Here is a 25,000-nt window from a genome sequence, read left to right on the forward strand (position 1 = left end):
GGCCTGGTGTATGACGCAAGATGGGGTAAAAACTTGCCCAGATAGTTCACCATCCCCATCACTCTCCTCACGTCTTCAACTCCCTTTGGTTCGGGCATCTCCATGATGGCTCTGACCTTGTCTGCATCCGGCGTCACGCCACCTGCTGTGACACGATGACCCACAAACATGATGTTATCTTTTGTAAACTCACTTTTTTCATTCAGCGTGAGTCCTTCCTCTCTCAGTCTCTTCAGCACCTGGTGCAGTCTCACATTGTGCTGCTGTATGTCCTCTCCATACACGACTATGTCGTCCCCATGACACACCACTCCGTCGCACCCCTCCAACATCTGCGACATACGACGCTGGAAGCGCTCCGGGGCTGATGAGATCCCAAACGGAAGGCGATTGAATGCATATCGCCCGAATGGGGTGATGAATGTAGTGAGGAGCTGGCTCGCCTCCGACAATGGGATCTGCCAGAAACCGGAGGTTGCATCCAACTTCGTGAACACTTTTGCCCCGGCCAGCATGGCCAGTGTGTGGTCTACTGCTGGGAGAATGTGTCTCTCTCTCCGCACCCACTGGTTCAAGTGCGTCAGGTCCACGCACAGCCGAATCTTTCCTGGCTGAGCTTTTGGCGCCACAACCATGCCTGCGCACCAGGGTCTGGGCTGGGTCACCTTTGTAATCACCCCCATGTCCTCCATGCGCTTCAGCTCCGCCTGGACCTTATCTCGCAGTGGTAGAGGCACGCGGCGTGGGGATGACAAAGCGTACGGGACAGCACCTGGCTCCAGTTCTATTTTGTAGGGCTCCTTTAATTTTCCCAAGCCTGAAAACACTGTAGGGTATTGCGCCTTAAAATCCTCTTGATGGGTTTGTACAGTGTGGACACGCCTTATTAGCTTGAGTGCTTTTATAGCAGGAAGGCCCAGTAGCGCCTTAGTCAAATCTTTAACAACATAAATGTCTTGTTCTGTTGTTACTTTTTCGTGACTCAGCTCACCTTTAAAGCGTCCTTTTACCTCCAGTCTGTAGTTTCCTGGTCCATACAGCACTTTGAGTGGCGGTTGCAGTGTCCCATGCTTTTTAATGGAGTAACTGCTTCTTGGAAGTGCTGTAACACTTGCTCCAGTATCCAGTTTGAAAACAGTTGCTTCTCCATTTAACTGCACTGTCTCTATCCACACGTCCTCACCCTCAGAGCCCACCTCTCCTAGGAAAGCAAAATCCTCCTCGTTTTTGCTCCCCATTTGTGCCTCTGAGATTTCATGGACCCCCCCAGCCGATCTGCATTTCTTTGCAAAATGTCCCTTTTTGTGACAACTCCTGCATTCAGATGTCTTTGACTCCGGTTTATCTTTGGCCGCTTTTCGCCATTTGGTGTGTTTTTGCTGTATTGCTTCAACCTGTCCGGGCGCTTGCTCTGTCCCTCGTAACACTGGCTGCTGCTTTTTTACTGCTGCACTCTGTCTCACTCTTGTCATGGCTTTAGCTAGTGTCAAATCAGCGTCCAACTGTAGACTTTCTGATAATTTAGCATCACTAATGCCAACCACAATTCGGTCCCTAATTAACTGTTCTCTCAAGACCCCAAATTCCCAGTGTTCGGCCAGCGTGTGCACCGCTGTTATAAAGGACTCAACACTCTCACCGGGCTCTTGATATCGTCTGTTGAAGCGTGCTCTTTTGAAAATAACGTTCCGCTTGCTAACAGTGCGCCGTGAAAGCCTCTGTAACCGCATCGTAGGACTTCTTTTGTTCGTCTGTGAGGGGTAACACTTTTAGGATATCTTCGGCATCGTCGCCGGCTGCATACATAAAGGCATTCACTTGAAACTCTGACGATTGTTTATCCAATCCTGACGCTATTCTGTAGCGTTCGAAGCGCTTAAACCATCTCGGCCATTCGTTAGCATTGGAGAAGTTGAACTTGCCTTGCGGCGCTAGCTGTGGAGCTAACTGTTGCGCCGTTGCTTCTCCGTCCATCTTCCTTCCTTTTCCCGGATGTTGTTTTGCTTCACAGATTTAGTTCGTCTTTCTACTGTCCTCCTCCTCTCCGTTTTTCTTCTGACACCATGTTTTGTTAAGTACACCGAGTGTATGCACTGAATAAAGACACAGAGCGAGCTTATACTTTTCAGGAACATTTACTAGGAACATATGTGTCACTTTCAAAACAGTCCGTGTGTCACCATGAAACTTTAGTTCCCTTTACAGAACAGCTACTGTACGTGTTACTGTAATAATTAAATGATCTTCCCAATAGAGAATTCTTTCCAGAGAGCTCTAGAGACTGAGAGAGCAGTTTATCTGTTGAATAAAACACATCATCTCCTCGTCGCGGACAACACTCCCAATCCCTCAGTTCTCCGTCTCCTGAAGCCAAGCTAATGCTGATTCTTGTTTTATTACGAGCTCTGTCTCGATCTCTTCTCTCCAGCAGACGCTCCTCTGTTCACACACACACACACACACACACACACACACACACACACACACACACACTGTTCTCTTTTCTCAAGCAGACTCTCCTCTGTTCACACACACACACACACACACACACACCATTCTCTTCTCTCCAGCAGACGCTCCTCTGTTCACACACACACACACACACACACACACACACACACATTATCTTTTCTCCAGCAGACTCTCCTCTGTTCACACACACACACACACACACACACTCTTTTCTCCAGCAGACTCTCCTCTGTTCACACACACACACACACACACACACACACACAGGGTTGCAAAGGGGCGGAAAGTTTCCGGTAAATTTCCATGGGAAGTTAAGCTGGGGAATTTTGGAAAATTCATTACCACGGCAACCGCTTACCTCTCTGAAAGTAACTGTACACATAAGAGACGGATAGATACATTATTTAAGGTTATTTCTGTTTGTTAGAATATTGATATATGAACTTGTTGTCAAGTAAGCCCCGTTGCGAGCATGTCTAAACTTTCAGTGTGCTGCACTGCTCTAGTTGACTTCTGCGCCTTCCCCCCCGAAAATATCACCTTAATTTTGAAAACGTAATTCCTTTTGTGGATCCTCTTGGTCTTTCTTCATGTTTCTTTGACAAATATCAGTGTCTCAGTATCGCGCACGCTGCACGCGAGTTAACCACGCCTACTTATTTACATGTCGCGGTATACACGGAATAAAAAAATCTGTTACGCTGGATATTTTCTTCCGCGGTAACGATATATACCGTCATACCGCCCAGCCCTACTTACGTGGTAAATAAAGTTATGCTAGCTTATTTAGCATCTAACTTATCAGCTTGCTATCTACTAGATGAATACATTTGTATGTGATATTTGCAATTTAAACATTTAATAAATATATTTCCCCATAATATCATCAAAACTTACTTCACTTTGTTTAGTCCACAGGCTCAAATGTGTGTAGCCATGCACAGTGCCAGTAGGGGGTGTGGTCTCAGTAGCCATGCACAGTGCCAGTAGGGGGTGTGGTCTCAGTAGCCGTGCACAGTGCCAGTAGGGGGTGTGGTCTCAGTAGCCGTGCACAGTGCCAGTAGGGGGTGTGGTCTCAGTAGCCGTGCAGTAAGCAGTGTGCTATGTGCATGTGATTGAGGAATGGCATGGATATTCAAGTGTATTTGAATGGCATCTGTTTGTTTTAGTCAAGATTATGCTAAAATATACTTTCCTCAACTATATTTATGTTCCCAATGAAGAGCCAACCCTCAACTTTGAAAATTCCCAGTTTATTCCCGTTTATTCCCATAAATTCCTGTTAATTCCCATAAATTCCCATGGAAAGTTTCCATCTTTGAAAATTCCCAGAATTTTGCAACCCTACACACACACTGTTCTCTTTTCTCCAGCAGACTCTCCTCTGTTCAGTGTTTGTTTAAAAAAAGTGATTCTCCAGAGGTTGGAGATTTAGAGGCTCCATGTCAACCTTTCCCGTTCGTTGTGACAAATAACCCCAGACACACACACACACACACACACACACACACACCAGACACACACCAGACACACACCAGACACACACCAGACACACACCAGACACATTCCCACACCAGACACGCGGCAAAACAGACGGAGAAACTTCTCTATTTACGGATATGATGAGAAACGCATGTACGCAATTTAAAGCTACAATATGTGATTGTTTCCGCCGCTAGCGGTCGCTAAGCTCTGACAGTAACACAGGCGTATGTTGATGACAGTGAATAAGCGGAATCAAGGAGCTTGTCGTCATGCTGAAGGATCTAATGATGTTGGTGGATGAGTGAATACACTGATGTGTTTAGCATGACTGTGGTGTGAAGCAGAGCGCGATCGCTAATGAGAGACAGATCTCAGCGCCACACGCCGCGGATATAAAGGACATTTCATACTAGCGAACTACACACACGTGCTAAACAATACTCAGTTTATCAGACGAGTGAAACTCGTGAGGTAACGCAGCGCTGCTCCACTGGCTCTACACTATCACACTAAACTGCATTTGAGTGTGTTAAAGCTATAATGTTATTCTGTGTGTTAGCTTGTCTGTATGAGGCTAGCAGTGAGCGAGGTCAACATTAGAATAACACACTGATCATATTCTAACGTTTCATCATGTTCAATTTAAACTTTCAATTTATTTGCAGATCTACGTGACACTGAGTCCTGGACCGTGTGTATGAGAGCTCATGCAGAGACGCACCTGTCCGGCACAGTTCACGAAGTACTCGCACTCGATGGATCCGCGGTCGGTCTCCACCGCCGCCACGTGACCGTTCTTCACCAGGACCTGATTCACACTCGTGTGTTCGTAAATCTGCACGCCTGACACACGAAAGACCAATGAGATGACAGAGGCAATGATCAGTGAGACTGTGATGCTGTGTTTGGCGTTAGCCGTACCGTGAGCCGCCGCCGCCACAGCGAGCGCGTGATTGACATCCGGCGGGGAGACGACACTGTCGCCGGGCAGATGAAGAGCTCCGACCAGATCATGGATATTCACCAGCGGGTGGAGCTGAGACACATCTCTGGGTTTGATGACGTCACAGCTCACGCCTAGAACCCTACACACACACACACACACACACACACACAGAGATCAACCTGTGAGGATCTAAAGAGTGGCCACATTTACTGTTGTTCCATAACTTTCATGCAGTTATTTCATTGGGAACTGCCAGAATGAAGAACAGACTTCTAGAAGTGATCGACATGAGAGTAAAGTCAGAGTAAAGTCAGAGTAAAGTCAGAGTAAGGTCAGAGTAAAGTCAGAGTAAAGTCAGCGTAAAGTCAGAGTAAGGTCAGAGTAAGGTCAGAGTAAGGTCAGAGTAAAGTCAGAGTAAGGTCAGAGTAAAGTCAGAGTAAAGTCAGAGTAAAGACAGAGTAAGGTCAGAGTAAGGTCAGAGTAAAGTCAGAGTAAAGTCAGAGTAAAGTCAGAGTAAGGTCAGAGTAAAGTCAGAGTAAGGTCAGAGTAAAGTCAGAGTAAAGTCAGAGTAAAGTCAGCGTAAGGTCAGAGTAAAGTCAGAGTAAAGTCAGAGTAAGGTCAGAGTAAAGACAGAGTAAGGTCAGAGTAAGGTCAGAGTAAAGTCAGAGTAAGGTCAGAGTAAGGTCAGAGTAAAGTCAGAGTAAAGTCAGAGTAAGGTCAGAGTAAGGTCAGAGTAAAGTCAGAGTAAAGTCAGAGTAAGGTCAGAGTAAGGTCAGAGTAAAGTCAGAGTAAAGTCAGAATAAAGTCAGAGTAAAGTCAGAATAAAGTCAGAGTAAAGTCAGAGTAAGGTCAGAGTAAGGTCAGAGTAAAGTCAGAGTAAAGTCAGAGTAAAGTCAGAGTAAAGTCAGAGTAAGGTCAGAGTAAAGTCAGAGTAAAGTCAGAGTAAAGTCAGCGTAAGGTCAGAGTAAAGTCAGAGTAAGGTCAGAGTAAGGTCAGAGTAAAGTCAGAGTAAAGTCAGAGTAAGTTCAGAGTAAGGTCAGAGTAAAGTCAGAGTAAAATCAGAGTAAAGTCAGAATAAAGTCAGAGTAAGGTCAGAGTAAGGTCAGAGTAAGGTCAGAGTAAGGTCAGAGTAAAGTCAGAGTAAGGTCAGAGTAATGTCAGAGTAAAGTCAGAGTAAGGTCAGAGTAAGTTCAGAGTAAAGTCAGAGTAAAGTCAGAGTAAGGTCAGAGTAAGGTCAGAGTAAAGTCAGAGTAAAGTCAGAGTAAGGTCAGAGTAAGGTCAGAGTAAAGTCAGAGTAAAGTCAGAGTAAAGTCAGCGTAATGTCAGAGTAAGGTCAGAGTAAAGTCAGAATAAAGTCAGAGTAAAGTCAGAGTAAAGTCAGAGTAAAGTCAGAGTAAAGTCAGCGTAAAGTCAGAGTAAGTTCAGAGTAAGGTCAGAGTAAGGTCAGAGTAAGGTCAGAGTAAAGTCAGAGTAAGGTCAGAGTAATGTCAGAGTAAAGTCAGAGTAAGGTCAGAGTAAAGTCAGAGTAAGGCCAGAGTAAGGTCAGAGTAAGGTCAGAGTAAAGTCAGAGTAAGGTCAGAGTAAGGTCAGAGTAAGGTCAGAGTAAAGTCAGAGTAAAGTCAGAGTAAGGTCAGAGTAAGGTCAGAGTAAAGTCAGAGTAAAGTCAGCGTAAAGTCAGAGTAAGGTCAGAGTAAGGTCAGAGTAAGGTCAGAGTAAAGTCAGAGTAAGGTCAGAGTAAAGTCAGAGTAAAGTCAGAGTAAAGACAGAGTAAGGTCAGAGTAAGGTCAGAGTAAAGTCAGAGTAAAGTCAGAGTAAAGTCAGAGTAAGGTCAGAGTAAAGTCAGAGTAAGGTCAGAGTAAAGTCAGAGTAAAGTCAGAGTAAAGTCAGCGTAAGGTCAGAGTAAAGTCAGAGTAAAGTCAGAGTAAGGTCAGAGTAAAGACAGAGTAAGGTCAGAGTAAGGTCAGAGTAAAGTCAGAGTAAGGTCAGAGTAAGGTCAGAGTAAAGTCAGAGTAAAGTCAGAGTAAGGTCAGAGTAAGGTCAGAGTAAAGTCAGAGTAAAGTCAGAGTAAGGTCAGAGTAAGGTCAGAGTAAAGTCAGAGTAAAGTCAGAATAAAGTCAGAGTAAAGTCAGAATAAAGTCAGAGTAAAGTCAGAGTAAGGTCAGAGTAAGGTCAGAGTAAAGTCAGAGTAAAGTCAGAGTAAAGTCAGAGTAAAGTCAGAGTAAGGTCAGAGTAAAGTCAGAGTAAAGTCAGAGTAAAGTCAGCGTAAGGTCAGAGTAAAGTCAGAGTAAGGTCAGAGTAAGGTCAGAGTAAAGTCAGAGTAAAGTCAGAGTAAGTTCAGAGTAAGGTCAGAGTAAAGTCAGAGTAAAATCAGAGTAAAGTCAGAATAAAGTCAGAGTAAGGTCAGAGTAAGGTCAGAGTAAGGTCAGAGTAAGGTCAGAGTAAAGTCAGAGTAAGGTCAGAGTAATGTCAGAGTAAAGTCAGAGTAAGGTCAGAGTAAGTTCAGAGTAAAGTCAGAGTAAAGTCAGAGTAAGGTCAGAGTAAGGTCAGAGTAAAGTCAGAGTAAAGTCAGAGTAAGGTCAGAGTAAGGTCAGAGTAAAGTCAGAGTAAAGTCAGAGTAAAGTCAGCGTAATGTCAGAGTAAGGTCAGAGTAAAGTCAGAATAAAGTCAGAGTAAAGTCAGAGTAAAGTCAGAGTAAAGTCAGAGTAAAGTCAGCGTAAAGTCAGAGTAAGTTCAGAGTAAGGTCAGAGTAAGGTCAGAGTAAGGTCAGAGTAAAGTCAGAGTAAGGTCAGAGTAATGTCAGAGTAAAGTCAGAGTAAGGTCAGAGTAAAGTCAGAGTAAGGCCAGAGTAAGGTCAGAGTAAGGTCAGAGTAAAGTCAGAGTAAGGTCAGAGTAAGGTCAGAGTAAGGTCAGAGTAAAGTCAGAGTAAAGTCAGAGTAAGGTCAGAGTAAGGTCAGAGTAAAGTCAGAGTAAGGTCAGAGTAAGGTCAGAGTAAAGTCAGAGTAAAGTCAGAGTAAGGTCAGAGTAAAGTCAGAGTAAGGTCAGAGTAAAGTCAGAGTAAGGTCAGAGTAAAGTCAGAGTAAGGTCAGAGTAAGGTCAGAGTAAAGTCAGAGTAAAGTCAGAGTAAGGTCAGAGTAAAGTCAGAGTAAGGTCAGAGTAAAGTCAGAGTAAGGTCAGAGTAAGGTCAGAGTAAAGTCAGAGTAAGGTCAGAGTAAGGTCAGAGTAAAGTCAGAGTAAAGTCAGAGTAAGGTCAGAGTAAAGTCAGAGTAAGGTCAGAGTAAGGTCAGAGTAAAGTCAGAGTAAAGTCAGAGTAAGGTCAGAGTAAAGTCAGAGTAAGGTCAGAGTAAAGTCAGAGTAAGGTCAGAGTAAAGTCAGAGTAATGTCAGAGTAATGTCAGAGTAAAGTCAGAGTAAGGTCAGAGTAAGGTCAGAGTAAAGTCAGAGTAAAGTCAGAGTAAAGTCAGAATAAAGTCAGAGTAAAGTCAGAGTAAGGTCAGAGTAATGTCAGAGTAAAGTCAGAGTAAGGTCAGAGTAAAGTCAGAGTAAGGTCAGAGTAAAGTCAGAGTAAGGTCAGAGTAAAGTCAGAGTAATGTCAGAGTAATGTCAGAGTAAAGTCAGAGTAAGGTCAGAGTAAGGTCAGAGTAAAGTCAGAGTAAGGTCAGAGTAAGGTCAGAGTAATGTCAGAGTAAGGTCAGAGTAAAGTCAGAGTAAGGTCAGAGTAAGGTCAGAGTAAAGTCAGAGTAAAGTCAGAGTAAGGTCAGAGTAAAGTCAGAGTAAGGTCAGAGTAAGGTCAGAGTAAAGTCAGAGTAAAGTCAGAGTAAGGTCAGAGTAAAGTCAGAGTAAGGTCAGAGTAAAGTCAGAGTAATGTCAGAGTAATGTCAGAGTAAAGTCAGAGTAAGGTCAGAGTAAGGTCAGAGTAAAGTCAGAGTAAAGTCAGAGTAAAGTCAGAATAAAGTCAGAGTAAAGTCAGAGTAAGGTCAGAGTAATGTCAGAGTAAAGTCAGAGTAAGGTCAGAGTAAGTTCAGAGTAAAGTCAGAGTAAGGTCAGAGTAAGGTCAGAGTAAAGTCAGAGTAAGGTCAGAGTAAAGTCAGAGTAAGGTCAGAGTAAGGTCAGAGTAAAGTCAGAGTAAAGTCAGCGTAATGTCAGAGTAAGGTCAGAGTAAAGTCAGAGTAAAGTCAGAGTAAAGTCAGAGTAAAGTCAGAGTAAAGTCAGAGTAAAGTCAGCGTAAAGTCAGAGTAAGTTCAGAGTAAGGTCAGAGTAAGGTCAGAGTAAGGTCAGAGTAAGGTCAGAGTAATGTCAGAGTAAAGTCAGAGTAAGGTCAGAGTAAAGTCAGAGTAAGGTCAGAGTAAGGTCAGAGTAAGGTCAGAGTAAAGTCAGAGTAAGGTCAGAGTAAGGTCAGAGTAAGGTCAGAGTAAGGTCAGAGTAAAGTCAGAGTAAGGTCTGAGTAAGGTCAGAGTAAAGTCAGAGTAAAGTCAGAGTAAAGTCAGCGTAAGGTCAGAGTAAGGTCAGAGTAAGGTCAGAGTAAGGTCAGAGTAAAGTCAGAGTAAGGTCAGATTAAGTCAGAGTAAGGTCAGAGTAAGGTCAGAGTAAAGTCAGAGTAAAGTCAGAGTAAAGTCAGAGTAATGTCAGAGTAAGGTCAGAGTAAGGTCAGAATAAAGTCAGAGTAAAGTCAGAGTAAGGTCAGAGTAAGGTCAGAGTAAAGTCAGAGTAAGGTCAGAGTCAAGTCAGAGTAAGGTCAGAGTAAGGTCAGAGTAAAGTCAGAGTAAAGTCAGAGTAAAGTCAGAGTAAGGTCAGAGTAAGGTCAGAGTAAAGTCAGTAAGGTCAGAGTAAGGTCAGAGTAAGGTCAGAGTAAAGTCAGAGTAAGGTCAGAGTAAGGTCAGAGTAAGGTCAGAGTAAAGTCAGAGTAAGGTCAGAGTAAAGTCAGAGTAAAGTCAGAGTAAGGTCAGAGTAAAGTCAGAGTAAAGTCAGAGTAAGGTCAGAGTAAAGTCAGAGTAAGGTCAGAGTAAGGTCAGAGTAAAGTCAGAGTAAAGTCAGAGTAAGGTCAGAGTAAAGTCAGAGTAAGGTCAGAGTAAAGTCAGAGTAAAGTCAGAGTAAAGTCAGAGTAAGGTCAGAGTAAAGTCAGAGTAAGGTCAGAGTAAGGTCAGAGTAAGGTCAGAGTAAAGTCAGAGTAAAGTCAGAGTAAAGTCAGAGTAAGGTCAGAGTAAGGTCAGAGTAAAGTCAGAGTAAAGTCAGAGTAAAGTCAGAGTAATGTCAGAGTAATGTCAGAGTAAAGTCAGAGTAAGGTCAGAGTAAGGTCAGAGTAAAGTCAGAGTAAAGTCAGAGTAAAGTCAGAGTAAGGTCAGAGTAAAGTCAGAGTAAAGTCAGAGTACGGTCAGAGTAAAGTCAGAGTAAAGTCAGAGTAAAGTCAGCGTAAAGTCAGAGTAAAGTCAGAGTAATATCAGAGTAAAGTCAGAGTAAGGTCAGAGTAAGGTCAGAGTAAAGTCAGAGTAAAGTCAGAGTAAAGTCAGAGTAAAGTCAGAGTAAGGTCAGAGTAAAGTCAGAGTAAAGTCAGAGTAAAGTCAGAGTAATGTCAGAGTAATGTCAGAGTAAAGTCAGAGTAAGGTCAGAGTAAGGTCAGAGTAAAGTCAGAGTAAAGTCAGAGTAAAGTCAGAGTAAGGTCAGAGTAAAGTCAGAGTAAGGTCAGAGTAAGGTCAGAGTAAAGTCAGAGTAAGGTTAGAGTAAAGTCAGAGTAAAGTCAGAGTAAGGTCAGAGTAAAGTCAGAGTAAAGTCAGAGTAAAGTCAGAGTAAGGTCAGAGTAAGGTCAGAGTAAGGTCAGAGTAAGGTCAGAGTAAAGTCAGAGTAAAGTCAGAGTAAAGTCAGAGTAAGGTCAGAGTAAGGTCAGAGTAAAGTCAGAGTAAAGTCAGAGTAAAGTCAGAGTAATGTCAGAGTAATGTCAGAGTAAGGTCAGAGTAAGGTCAGAGTAAAGTCAGAGTAAAGTCAGAGTAAAGTCAGAGTAAGGTCAGAGTAAAGTCAGAGTAAGGTCAGAGTAAGGTCAGAGTAAAGTCAGAGTAAGGTTAGAGTAAAGTCAGAGTAATGTCAGAGTAAGGTCAGAGTAAGGTCATACTGAACACATATAGAGGTCAGAGAGAAACAGAAAGCCTCTCACTTCAGCCTGGATGCCAGACGCTTCAACGACAGGAACCGATCCTGATTCTGAGCCAAACACAGAGAGCCGGTCCGAACGAAACCTGGAAAACACACACAAACGCCAAAGCCAATTACTTTATAATATGAAGCACATGTGAAATGTTGAGTTTGACACTCCGGTAAGCGATCGATCATGGAGTGATGGTGTTTCTCACCCGTTTTAACGCCCGTCTCTTCCTCCAAACGCTCATAGAGTGCGTTCGAATAATCTGCCATTTTACTCTCAATAGAAAGAGGTTTGGCAACGCTGACTATTCCAGCACAGAAGCGCGTCGTACCGGCTCCGAGTCTACAACACACACACACACACACACACAGGTGATGACATGATTAATGCTAAATTATAGCTTATATAAGGTCAGAGATTATTTATAGATGGATAGATGAATAGATAGATGGATGGATGGATGAATAGATGGATAGATGAATAGATAGATAGATAGATAGATAGATAGATAGATAGATAGATAGATAGATAGATAGATAGATAGATAGAGGAATAGATTGATAGATAGATAGATAGATAGATAGATAGATAGATAGATAGATAGAGATAGATAGATAGATAGATAGATAGAGGAATAGATAGATAGATAGATAGATAGAGGAATAGATTGATAGATAGATAGATAGATAGATAGATAGATAGATAGATTGATAGATAGAGGAATAGATAGATAGATAGATAGAGGAATAGATTGATAGATAGATAGATAGATAGATTAGATAGATAGATAGATAGATAGATTAAGGACTATATATATAGATAGATATAGATAGATAGATTGATTGATAGATAGAGGAATAGATAGATAGATAGATAGATAGACAAATATATAGATAGATAGATTGATAGATTGATAGATATAGGAATAGATAGATAGATAGATAGATAGATAGATAGATAGATAGATTGATAGAGGAATTGATAGATAGATAGATAGATAGATAGATAGATTGATAGATAGATGAATAGATAGATAGATAGATAGATAGATAGATAGAGGAATAGATAGATAGATAGATAGATAGATAGATAGACAGACAGATAGATAGATAGAGGAATAGATAGATAGATAGATAGACAGACAGATAGATAGAGGAATAGATAGATAGATAGATAGATAGATAGATGATCACCTGCCCTGCTCCAGGAGCACAATCTCCCTCCAGCCCAGTCGGGACAGGTGATAGGCCACTGATGTTCCCACGATTCCGCCTCCACAGATGATGACACGCGCGTGTGCGGGAAGAGCAGCGGGAGGATCTGAGCTAAAGAACCGGACCGATTTCTGACTCCGGAACCGGTCCGATCTCTGACCAGCGGCTCCAGCGTCACAGAACCAGCGGGGCAGGAGGACAGGGGACAGAGTCCGGGCGCTCCACGCACCGCTGCGCATGGCTCCGCACCTTCACACACACACACACACACACACTGAACACACACAACACCATGACAAAAATTCATATTCAGAAATATTGTTGATCTGACTGCACTGACACTATCAGAAGAGAACAACGCTGATCTGAATAATGACTCTGTAGATCTGCTTTAATGCTGAATCTGTGTTTTATCTAATATTTGATGAAGTTTGACCAGTGATTCTGTTATTTTCCTGTTTATTACTGTAAAGCTGCTTTGAAATAATCTGTATTGAATAAAGTGCTGTAGAAATAAAGCTGACTTGACAACATCAGCATCTTTGACTACTTTCATGGTGAAATAGGCCTAGAGATTAAAAAAAACAAAAAAAACAGTGTAACTGTCAGATACTGTCGTAACCCGGTTCTCTGAAACATCGAGTGGAGAGATCCACCTATGGGAAGGGCATCTGTACCTGACCTCTGCAGAAGCAGCCAATCACACCAAGTCTGGCTAGACAGACAGAAGCGCGCCGCCAAGAGCAGAGCCTCCCTGTGCGGGTGTGGGGGATACGGGCCGGGCCAGAGAGAGAGAGAGAGAGAGCCTCCCTGTGCGGGTGTGGGGGATACGGGCCGGGCCAGAGAGAGAGAGAGAGAGAGCCTCCCTGTGCGGGTGTGGGGGATACGGGCCGGGCCCAGAGAGAGAGAGAGCCTCCCTGTGCGGGTGTGGGGGATATGGGCCGGGCCAGAGAGAGAGAGCCTCCCTGTGCGGGTGTAGAGGATACGTGCCGGGCCAGAGAGAGAGAAACCTCCCTGTGCGGGTGTGGGGGATACGGGCCGGGCCAGAGAGAGAGAGCCTCCCTGTGCGGGTGTGGGGGATACGGGCCGGGCCCAGAGAGAGAGAGCCTCCCTGTGCGGGTGTGGGGGATACGGGCCGGGCCAGAGAGAGAGAGCCTCCCTGTACGGGTGTGGGGGATACGGGCCGGGCCAGAGAGAGAGAGCCTCCCTGTGCGGGTGTGGGGGATACGGGCCGGGCCAGAGAGAGAGAGCCTCCCTGTGCGGGTGTGGGGGATACGGGCCGGGCCCAGAGAGAGAGAGCCTCCCTGTGCGGGTGTGGGGGATACGGGCCGGGCCAGAGAGAGAGAGCCTCCCTGTGTGGGTGTGGGGGATACGGGCCGGGCCAGAGAGAGAGAGCCTCCCTGTACGGGTGTGGGGGATACGGGCCGGGCCAGAGAGAGAGAGCCTCCCTGTGCGGGTGTGGGGGATACGGGCCGGGCCAGAGAGAGAGAGCCTCCCTGTGCGGGTGTGGGGGATACGGGCCGGGCCCAGAGAGAGAGAGCCTCCCTGTGCGGGTGTGGGGGATACGGGCCGGGCCCAGAGAGAGAGAGAGAGAGAGCCTCCCTGTGCGGGTGTGGGGGATACGGGCCGGGCCCAGAGAGAGAGAGAGCCTCCCTGTGCGGGTGTGGGGGATACGGGCCGGGCCCAGAGAGAGAGAGAGCCTCCCTGTGCGGGTGTGGGGGATACGGGCCGGGCCCAGAGAGAGAGAGCCTCCCTGTGCGGGTGTGGGGGATACGGGCCGGGCCCAGAGAGAGAGAGCCTCCCTGTGCGGGTGTGGGGGATACGGGCCGGGCCAGAGAGAGAGAGAGAGAGAGCCTCCCTGTGCGGGTGTGGGGGATACGGGCCGGGCCCAGAGAGAGAGAGAGCCTCCCTGTGCGGGTGTGGGGGATACGGGCCGGGCCCAGAGAGAGAGAGAGCCTCCCTGTGCGGGTGTGGGGGATACGGGCCGGGCCAGAGAGAGAGAGCCTCCCTGTGCGGGTGTGGGGGATACGGGCCGGGCCAGAGAGAGAGAGAGCCTCCCTGTGCGGGTGTGGGGGATACGGGCCGGGCCAGAGAGAGAGAGAGCCTCCCTGTGCGGGTGTGGGGGATACGGGCCGGGCCCAGAGAGAGAGAGAGAGCCTCCCTGTGCGGGTGTGGGGGATACGGGCCGGGCCCAGAGAGAGAGAGAGCCTCCCTGTGCGGGTGTGGGGGATACGGGCCGGGCCCAGAGAGAGAGAGAGCCTCCCTGTGCGGGTGTGGGGGATACGGGCCGGGCCAGAGAGAGAGAGAGCCTCCCTGTGCGGGTGTGGGGGATACGGGCCGGGCCAGAGAGAGAGAGAGCCTCCCTGTGCGGGTGTGGGGGATACGGGCCGGGCCAGAGAGAGAGAGCCTCCCTGTGCGGGTGTGGGGGATACGGGCCGGGCCCAGAGAGAGAGAGAGCCTCCCTGTGCGGGTGTGGGGGATACGGGCCGGGCCAGAGAGAGAGAGCCTCCCTGTGTGGGTGTGGGGGATACGGGCCGGGCCAGAGAGAGAGAGCCTCCCTGTACGGGTGTGGGGGATACGGGCCGGGCCAGAGAGAGAGAGCCTCCCTGTGCGGGTGTGGGGGATACGGGCCGGGCCAGAGAGAGAGAGAGAGCCTCCCTGTGCGGGTGTGGAGGATACGGGCCGGGCCAGAGAGAGAGAGAGCCTCCCTGTGCGGGTGTAGAGGATACGGGCCGGGCCAGAGAGAGAGAGCCTCCCTGTGCGGGTGTGGGGGATACGGGCCGGGCCAGAGAGAGAGAGCCTCCCTGTGCGGGTGTGGGGGATACGGGCCGGGCCCAGAGAGAGAGAGAGCCTCCCTGTGCGGGTGTGGGGGATACGGGCCGGGCCAGAGAGAGAGAGCCTCCCTGTGTGGGTGTGGGGGATACGGGCCGGGCCAGAGAGAGAGAGCCTCCCTGTACGGGTGTGGGGGATACGGGCCGGGCCAGAGAGAGAGAGCCTCCCTGTGCGGGTGTGGGGGATACGGGCCGGGCCAGAGAGAGAGAGCCTCCCTGTGCGGGTGTGGGGGATACGGGCCGGGCCAGAGAGAGAGAGAGCCTCCCTGTGCGGGTGTGGGGGATACGGGCCGGGCCAGAGAGAGAGAGCCTCCCTGTGCGGGTGTGGGGGATACGGGCCGGGCCAGAGAGAGAGAGAGCCTCCCTGTGCGGGTGTGGGGGATACGGGCCGGGCCAGAGAGAGAGAGAGCCTCCCTGTGCGGGTGTGGGGGATACGGGCCGGGCCAGAGAGAGAGAGCCTCCCTGTGCGGGTGTGGGGGATACGGGCCGGGCCAGAGAGAGAGAGAGCCTCCCTGTGCGGGTGTGGGGGATACGGGCCGGGCCAGAGAGAGAGAGAGCCTCCCTGTGCGGGTGTAGAGGATACGGGCCGGGCCAGAGAGAGAGAGCCTCCCTGTGCGGGTGTGGGGGATACGGGCCGGGCCAGAGAGAGAGAGCCTCCCTGTGCGGGTGTGGGGGATACGGGCCGGGCCAGAGAGAGAGAGCCTCCCTGTGCGGGTGTGGGGGATACGGGCCGGGCCAGAGAGAGAGAGAGCCTCCCTGTGCGGGTGTAGAGGATACGGGCCGGGCCAGAGAGAGAGAGCCTCCCTGTGCGGGTGTGGGGGATACGGGCCGGGCCAGAGAGAGAGAGCCTCCCTGTGCGGGTGTGGGGGATACGGGCTGGGCCCAGAGAGAGAGAGCCTCCCTGTGCGGGTGTGGGGGATACGGGCCGGGCCAGAGAGAGAGAGAGCCTCCCTGTGCGGGTGTGGGGGATACGGGCCGGGCCAGAGAGAGAGAGAGCCTCCCTGTGCGGGTGTAGAGGATACGGGCCGGGCCAGAGAGAGAGAGCCTCCCTGTGCGGGTGTGGGGGATACGGGCCGGGCCAGAGAGAGAGAGAGCCTCCCTGTGCGGGTGTAGAGGATACGGGCCGGGCCAGAGAGAGAGAGCCTCCCTGTGCGGGTGTGGGGGATACGGGCCGGGCCAGAGAGAGAGAGAGCCTCCCTGTGCGGGTGTGGGGGATACGGGCCGGGCCAGAGAGAGAGAGAGCCTCCCTGTGCGGGTGTGGGGGATACGGGCCGGGCCCAGAGAGAGAGAGAGCCTCCCTGTGCGGGTGTGGGGGATACGGGCCGGGCCCAGAGAGAGAGAGAGAGAGAGAATAACAGAGGGATTATCCCCGTCAGGTACGGATGCCCTTTCCATAGGTGGATCTCGAACACGAGATGATAAAAGACGACACACAAAACTCACAAACTTAAAACTTTTAAGATCCAATTTTTATATGTATAAAACTCTGAATTTAAATCTGGACTCAAAAACAATTCCTGCATCATTTGCTATATTTTGTGCTTCCTATAATGACATCATCACACAATGGGTCAGGTGGTCTATCATTACCATCAGTTACAGACTCTCGTGTGTGTGTGTGTGTGTGTGTGTGTGTGTGTGTGTGTGTGTGTGTGTGAGTGTGTGTTCATGTTTTTCTATCCCGGTGGGGACTTCAACCTGAATGCACACAGACTCATGGGGACTCGTGTCACAGTGGGGACCTAAATTGAGGTCATGGGTAAACAAGCTTATAAATCATACAGAATGAGTTTTTTTGGAAATGTAAAAATGCAGAAAGTGTTCTGAGATGGGTAGGTTTAGTGTGTGTGTGTGTGTGTGTGTGTGTGTGTGTGTGTGTGTGTGTGTGTGTGATGGGCAGGTTTAGGGGTAGGGGTAGTGTGAGGAGATAGAATATACAGTTTGTACAGTATAAAAACCATTAAGTCTATGGAGAGTCCCCACAAAGATAGTGAACCAGACATGTGTGTGTGTGTGTGTGTGTGTTCAGGTTTACACACACACTGCTGATGTGTTGATGGAACTGAACTCGGCTCTTCTTCACGCGCATTTCAATGATTATTTAAGTAAATAAACCCTTTTCACGTAAGAACTGTTTATATATAACCTGCGAAACATTCACACGCATGTATGATAAATTAAGATCTGAAGGTCACATAATTATTATCACAAACATTAACTTTACAGTTACACAGAATTATTTAATTTCCACCATCATTATGATCTGTTTCTGTGTAATTTCTACTACTTTCTACAAATACGCGAGCTCGAAAACAACGAATTAATGAACAAAAGCAACAACACGAAAGACAGAAAATAAATAAACAACTATTATTGCCTCATTAATAATGATTAATTGTCACTGTATTTTGCGTTTTATCATGTTTAAGCTTATCTTTTGTTATTTATTGACATGTAGCCGTTAGCTTGAGGCCTCCAAGGTGATTCTTCGAGTAAAACACGATAACTCAGGTTAATGTTTGTCTTCAGATGTCCTGACAGCTCCAGGCGTGCCGAGGTCATCTATCTGAGCTCGTGTACAGAGTAAAGTTAAGGTGATTCTGCTGAACGTCAAACTGAAGATTCAGAGTCAAACTCAACAGCACTCGAGCTAAAACACAAACACATCTCCCAAAACACCAGCGTGCGTGTAATCATGAATGCCCGGAGACACATACCTGCTGAAAGCTGATATACGAGCTCAGATCTGATCAGATTTATTCATCTGATCTGTGTGACAGGAGCCAAGAGTAACTTTACTACAGCTGAAGATCGGCGGAGTCTGACCATACTGCGCATGCGCGGAACAACAGCCTGCCGAGTGATTGACAGCTAGAAGCTTCGCACACTTTATTATCACCTCAGATAAATAGAATAAAAAAGGAAAACAATACATATGTATGTGTGTATATATATATTGAAACTTTTTCTTATTATTATCATGTTAAAAAACACACAAACACTCAACTTAATCCAAACATCAGATGCTTTGACAAAAGCATAGACTCTCCGATGAAGATCAGTGACTTATTGATAAAAAGCCTATTTAGAATTCGATGGAAATGCATAAACAGTCTTACAAACTACACAAATCAAAACGTTTACAGCTTGTATCCTGTATTTACACAATTTACAAATGTCAGATTTTTTTTAGCCTATTTATCTTCCATAAATAATTGAATATTTATTTAAAAAAGAAAACTTGACAATTATAGGTTTCTGTTTATTTCATATTTCCTGTGAATATTGCTGCGGCGCTGCCGTGTTTCCTCCGGGCCGCAGGAGGCGCTCTCGCACAGACTCACTGCAGTGTTTCCTCCGGGCCGCAGGAGGCGCTCTCGCACAGACTCACTGCCGTGTTTCCTCCGGGCCGCAGGAGGCGCTCTCGCACAGACTCACTGACGACGACACTGAGCTTCTCCTGCTAATCTGAGCTCTTCAGCGGATTCATGCGACATATCTCGCTATAAACACCGTTTCTCTTCATTTCTGGTTGGTCGTGTGTTTAAAGTGAGCGCCATGTCCTACAACTACGTGGTCACCGCGCAGAAACCCACGGCAGTGAACGCGTGCGTCACGGGTGAGTGTGTGTTTATCTCCCGCGCGCCAGTGCGCGTGCACCAGGCCTCAGAACATAACGTTACACACTGATCAACGGATCGTTTTGTTTGTTCAGATCTGCCACTGTTCAGAACGACTTCACTCTTACAGAATGCTTATTACTGAAATGCACCCGCTGTCGTCTCTGGATTAGTACATGTGAAAAACTTTAATTTCTGCTGCGCGAGTCACTGTCAGACTGACGCGATCATCTTGACCAGAGCCGATCCGGCCCTCCCTGACCCTAACCCTGACCCTAACCCTGACCCTGATACCTGACCCACACCTGACCCACACCTGACCCACACCTGACCCACACCTGACCCACACCTGACCCACACCTGACCCTAACCCACACCTGACCCACACCTGACCCTGACCCTAACCCTGACCCACACCTGACCCTAACCCTCCCTGACCCACACCTGAGTCCCAGTGCTCCCACTGCAATCCTCCCTCCTTTAACTAGCGCTAATGAAGATGTAATTCCTGACATCAGAGATAGACCTTGTTACTAGAGAAAGTGCAGATTCAGTGTGTTTTACACTAATGGTCTAGTTGCTACAGTAATGATCATTAGCTCCAGTGGTGTGTGTGTGTTGAGGCTGGTGAGAGGTGTGTGTGTGTGTTGAGGCTGGTGAGAGGCTGATGTGTGTGTGTGTGTGTGTGTGTTGAGGCTGGTGAGAGGCTGATGTGTGTGTGTGTGTGTGTGTGTTGAGGCTGGTGAGAGGCTGATGTGTGTGTGTGTGTGTGTGTGTGTGTGTGTGTGTGTGTGTTGAGGCTGGTGAGAGGTTGATGTGTGTGTGTGTGTGTGTGTGTTGAGGCTGGTGAGAGGTTGATGTGTGTGTGTGTGTGTGTGTGTTGAGGCTGGTGAGAGGTTGATGTGTGTGTGTGTGTGTGTGTGTTGAGGCTGGTGAGAGGTTGATGTGTGTGTGTGTGTGTGTGTGTGTTGAGGCTGGTGAGAGGCTGATGTGTGTGTGTGTGTGTGTTGAGGCTGGTGAGAGGCTGATGTGTGTGTGTTGTGACTGCAGGGCACTTCACGTCAGCGGAGGACCTGAACCTGCTGATCGCCAAGAACACGCGTCTGGAGATCTATGTGGTGACGGCGGAGGGGCTGCGGCCCGTGAAGGAGGTCGGCATGTACGGCAAGATCGCGGTGATGGAGCTCTTCAGACCCAAGGTGAACTAATCCTAACTAACTCCTAACCCTAACCTAGCCCTAACTTAACCCCTAACTAACCCTAACTAACCCCTAACTAACCCCTAACTAACCCTAACTAACCCTAACCCTAACTAACTCCTAACCCTAACCTAGCCCTAACTAACCCCTAACTAACCCCTAACTAACCCCTAACTAACCCTAACTAACCCTAACCCTACTGCTGTCGCGATAACCGCGCTACTGACTAGGGTTGGGCATCGAGAACCGGTTCCAAAATAACGATTCCATCGGAATCGTTTAGAAAAATTGTTTTCGATTCCGATCATCGGTTCCAAACGCGCAAGTTTTGGTTTCCATAGTGGCCACTGGATTTCCGGAAGTGCTTGCCGCGCCCGCTTGTTCTGTTGCAGCCATTACGTGCTGGTAAGCGGCGCTCAAAAGCGTGGCTTTATTTCACCTTAAAAAAGCCTGGGTCAGCACAGTGCAATACATGTGACTTATTTCTTGCACGGGAGGAATGGATGCACTACAAATATGACTACACACCGACGCCTGCATCATGGTGTACAGAATTAAGGAGTGCGCTAGTTCGACGTGCTGCGCGGCCCACTGTCTCGTCCTCCTCAGGCAACCCTGCGCGACCAACATTAGTAACGCCAGGAGTGCAAAATAATAATTATAAAACGGGTAGTTCCATTCCTTGATTCTGTTTGGTAACGTTCGTTATTTTGAATAAAAATCATCACTCATAAATTCATAATTATAAAGCAGTCATTCACATCTTCTCCGGTTTATTTGTGTTCAAATACGCAATAGCATCTGCCAGGGCTCTTAGTCCAATGGTGCGCATATTTGGAGAAATAATGATTTATCATCACATGTTTGTAAAATAGTTCATAATTTTATCACATTTCTATTCATTATGCGATCTGAAGTGCTCAAACAGTGAACACAGCGAGGTATGTCTCTGCTCTTCCTGATTCGCGTCAGTGTGTGATCAGCGCGCTCTCATTCATGGTACCCTACAGCTGTCAATCATCTCACGTGGACCAACGCGATTTGGGGTATTTTCATATGAATAGAGAATGTTTATAGCGTGCTAAGCAAGGTAGCTATTAGATGCATATAAAATGCTAAATATAACATATTTTAACATCTTTTTTTAAAACTTAAAATCATTTTAAGCTGCGACCGGAAAATGATACAAGTTCTCAATGGCGTTTTAAAGCAAGCTTTAATGCATTGAGTTAGTTTATACATATCCAGAGAGTCCAGACCAGGGTGCAAGTTCTGCATATATAAATGCTTTTTGGTCTGGTGCAGAGGCATTCCTAATTTACTCATTATTGAATCAAAATAAAATTTCCAAAACCCTAACTAAACCTAACTAACCCCTAACTAACCCTAACCCTACTGCTGTCGCGATAACCGCGCTACTGACTAGCCAACCGCAGAGGAATGAAGTAATCGCTGTAACCGCGAGATTCACGTCTTTTCTTTTTTCATAAGGCGAAACCCTTCTTGTTTTGAACTTCGTGCATGTGTATTGAATGTTAAATAAGTTAATAATGATAATAAGATGTGGTGATCATGGTTTTATCATGGTGATTTGTACAGAGGCTTCGTGGATTTGCACTTAAAGTCCCCATGAAATCAAAATGGACCCTATTTACTTTGTTAGCGCATATTACTAGTCTTGCGGTGAACAATTAATCCGTGCAAGTAAATATAAGGTAATCTTTAATCAAAATCTGAAAAGTTTCTTCCGGTCTGGAATGGCGTCTGTCTCTGATGATGTAGGTTTGACGGCTTGGGCTGGGAAACGCTTAACCTCTCCTCAAACCGCTAGTCTATGGGTGAGAGATGGAGAGGAGGAGCGCTGGAGTTAAACACCTCTGTTCAATATTCCCTTCACTGGGAAATACGTCACAACACTGGAGAAAAGCCGTTTCCAACTTCCGGTTCACGGAGACGTTAATATAAACAGACAGTGAAGAGAGAGATCGACTGAGCGCTGCGATGACCTGCGTCTGTGTTTGAGCTCAGGTCATACTCGTGGAAAGGTTGCCGTGTCCGAGGACGTTTCATCAGCGACAGCGCTGGTCAGCATCCACAGCCGAGGAACTCGCGGGCGCGGGAAACATAACTCAGTGAGTCCCGCATTGAACCGATGCCATTAGTCTCCAAGCGAAGCTTCAGTCAGAGAATGTGTAGTAAGACGGGCTCTGCTTCAGCGTGACCCGAGCGACGCGTTGCTGCTCAGCGGAGCTCGAAGTTAAAAATAATTAAAGGCCATGTTGCAGCTTAGCCACCACTGTCGACTAATGGGTACATAAATCACTCAAGATATGTTTATCATTTTTAAAATGTCTCAAAAATGGTCTTAAAGACCTGTTTTTGGCGGTTTGGTATTAACAGTTTCTTTTTACGCCATTCGGTGATGACGTCACGTTGTGGAGAAGTGGAGGAAAGGTCGCCTCAGCTAGTGTTAGAACTATGGAGACTGATGGGAAGAGTATGAGGAAGAGTATGAGGAAGAGTATGAGGAAGAGTATGAGGAAGAGTATGAGGAAGAGTATGAGGAAGAGTATGAGGAAGAGTATGAGGAAGAGTATGAGGAAGAGTATGAGGAAGAGTATGAGGAAGAGTATGAGGAAGAGTATGAGGAAGAGTATGAGGAAGAGTATGAGGAAGAGTATGAGGAAGAGTATGAGGAAGAGTATGAGGAAGAGTATGAGGAAGAGTATGAGGAAGAGGATGAGGAAGAGGATGAGGAAGAGGATGAGGAAGAGGATGAGGAAGAGGATGAGGAAGAGGATGAGGAAGAGGATGAGGATGAGGAAGAGGAAGAGGAAGAGGTGGCCAGTGTGATGTACAACATGTATGATGAAGAGGATGAGGAAGAGGAAGAGGATGAGGAAGAGGAAGAGGTGGCCAGTGTGATGAACATGTATGATGAAGAGGATGAGGATGAGGAAGAGGATGAGTAAGAGGAAGAGGATGAGTAAGAGGAAGAGGATGAGTAAGAGGAAGAGGATGAGTAAGAGGAAGAGGATGAGTAAGAGGAAGAGGATGAGTAAGAGGAAGAGGATGAGTAAGAGGAAGAGGATGAGTAAGAGGAAGAGGATGAGTAAGAGGAAGAGGATGAGTAAGAGGAAGAGGATGAGTAAGAGGAAGAGGATGAGTAAGAGGAAGAGGATGAGTAAGAGGAAGAGGATGAGGAAGAGGATGAGGAAGAGGATGAGGAAGAGGATGAGGAAGAGGATGAGGATGAGGAAGAGGATGAGGAAGAGGATGAGGAAGAGGATGAGGAAGAGGAAGAGGAAGAGGTGGCCAGTGTGATGTACAACATGTATGATGAAGAGGATGAGGAAGAGGAAGAGGTGGCCAGTGTGATGAACATGTATGATGAAGAGTATGAGGAAGAGTATGAGGAAGAGTATGAGGAAGAGTATGAGGAAGAGGATGAGTAAGAGGAAGAGGATGAGTAAGAGGAAGAGGATGAGGAAGAGGATGAGGAAGAGGATGAGGAAGAGTATGAGGAAGAGTATGAGGAAGAGTATGAGGAAGAGTATGAGGAAGAGTATGAGGAAGAGTATGAGGAAGAGTAAGAGGAAGAGGATGAGTAAGAGGAAGAGGATGAGTAAGAGGAAGAGGATGAGGAAGAGGATGAGGAAGAGGATGAGGAAGAGTATGAGGAAGAGTATGAGGAAGAGTATGAGGAAGAGTATGAGGAAGAGTATGAGGAAGAGGATGAGGAAGAGGATGAGGAAGAGGAAGAGGAAGAGGAAGAGGTGGCCAGTGTGATGAACATGTATGATGGCCCGCAGCCGTATCATTTCGAACCTGCCGGACGTGAGAGGGCAAATGAGGAATTGCCCAGAACTGATGGCCGTCTAAGCCAGTGGTCGACCCATGTGGGATTTTTAATGGCCGATACAATACATGAATACAGTAAATGAGAGACATAAAGAATATTGGTGAAACTAAATGAACATTTATTGTACATACTATTTATGCAAAATTCTTTTTGCAATAAAAAATATTTACTAAGAAATTAAAATGTAAACAAAAAGGTAAGGTAACACTTCAATAAGTAAAGTTTTAGTGCAGCTTCTTGTCTGCTTTAATATTTACAGTCATTTTTTCAGTCACATAAATAATTGCTGCTTACTGCAGGTTACAAATAACATTTATCATTAATGAAATAATCTAAACAATATTCATAAATTAATGACAAAATAGTAGCCTATGTGAAATTACATACATTTTATGTACAATACATAGTTAAATATAAATCTCACATAGTTTATTTACACTATTTACTTTAAACAGGTTGTTTTACTTCAAGTATATTTAAATAATAATGATTTATGTGTTTAGTTTTGCTTGTTTGTTTCTTTAAAACGTTGCAAGCCGTCACATGCATTTGCATGACATACATGAACATATGAAAATGTATACTACACACGATATTACGCCAATCATGGATAAATAAATACAGTAGATAGTGAATAATAACAATAATACAATAATAACATTTTCAAGGATTTATTTTCAAATGTAATATTATTACATCGTGTTCTCCTCTCATCCACCTCACGCGACCACTGATCTGTAATGCATGCGACCCAGCTTTTCCGTGCACGCGAGTCCGTTGGAAAACAGCGTCTAGTTTAACTGTAACCCGAGAACAACACGCGTATCTGAGGAACAGCCAGTCACAGGATTTTTGTTTGTTTGTGAGGTAAAATGTTTTCAGTTTTGTTTGAATTGGTTTATATCACATCTGTGACCCCCACTGGAGCTACCGCTGGGCTGCGGATCTGACATATCACGGTACTGTTTGAATAGACTCTGCTGCACGCCGGAGTGTTTGTGTGTGTAACACAATGTAGCGTCAGGTTAGAAAGCGAACACGAATGGTCATTTACTGTGTCTGTCAGATGTCTGCTTCTCTTCTGAGTGGCTTGTCTTACGGTGCTGGGCGGAGCAGAGCGAGTGTATTCAGTTCATGCTCGCTCTGTTCGCGTCAGTGGAGAAAAGCGCTAATGCACAGTCACAAACTGGTTTGAAATATATCGGCCAAACGGAAAGATTTATCGGCCGATATCTAAAAAAT

General features: G+C 46.6%; 2 protein-coding genes across 3 annotated transcripts in view; one reads left to right on the forward strand and one right to left on the reverse strand.

The window, feature by feature from the left end:
* pdpr (pyruvate dehydrogenase phosphatase regulatory subunit) overlaps positions 1-17,943 on the reverse strand; it is a 58,707-nt gene extending 40,764 nt beyond the window's left edge. Inside the window, exons 1-6 of one of the 2 annotated variants that reach the window (XM_079873345.1) lie at positions 17,795-17,943; positions 12,226-12,520; positions 11,241-11,374; positions 11,045-11,126; positions 4,879-5,042; positions 4,679-4,800 (exon numbers count right to left, since the gene is read on the reverse strand). In XM_079873345.1, the coding sequence (XP_079729471.1) occupies positions 4,679-4,800; positions 4,879-5,042; positions 11,045-11,126; positions 11,241-11,374; positions 12,226-12,485 (762 nt within the window). In that variant the 5' untranslated portion in view covers positions 12,486-12,520; positions 17,795-17,943. The remainder of the gene's footprint in view (positions 1-4,678; positions 4,801-4,878; positions 5,043-11,044; positions 11,127-11,240; positions 11,375-12,225; positions 12,521-17,794) is intronic. The other variant, XM_079873346.1, reaches the window with a different exon arrangement.
* A 557-nt stretch (positions 17,944-18,500) lies between these two features.
* ddb1 (damage-specific DNA binding protein 1) overlaps positions 18,501-25,000 on the forward strand; it is a 96,005-nt gene continuing 89,505 nt past the window's right edge. The window contains exons 1-2 of the mRNA XM_079873405.1: positions 18,501-18,696; positions 19,748-19,896. Of these exons, the coding sequence (XP_079729531.1) occupies positions 18,636-18,696; positions 19,748-19,896 (210 nt within the window). The 5' untranslated portion in view covers positions 18,501-18,635. The remainder of the gene's footprint in view (positions 18,697-19,747; positions 19,897-25,000) is intronic.

The sequence above is a fragment of the Squalius cephalus genome (genome assembly GCF_949319135.1).
Source record: "Squalius cephalus genome assembly, chromosome: 6".
Taxonomy (NCBI): domain Eukaryota; kingdom Metazoa; phylum Chordata; class Actinopteri; order Cypriniformes; family Leuciscidae; genus Squalius; species Squalius cephalus.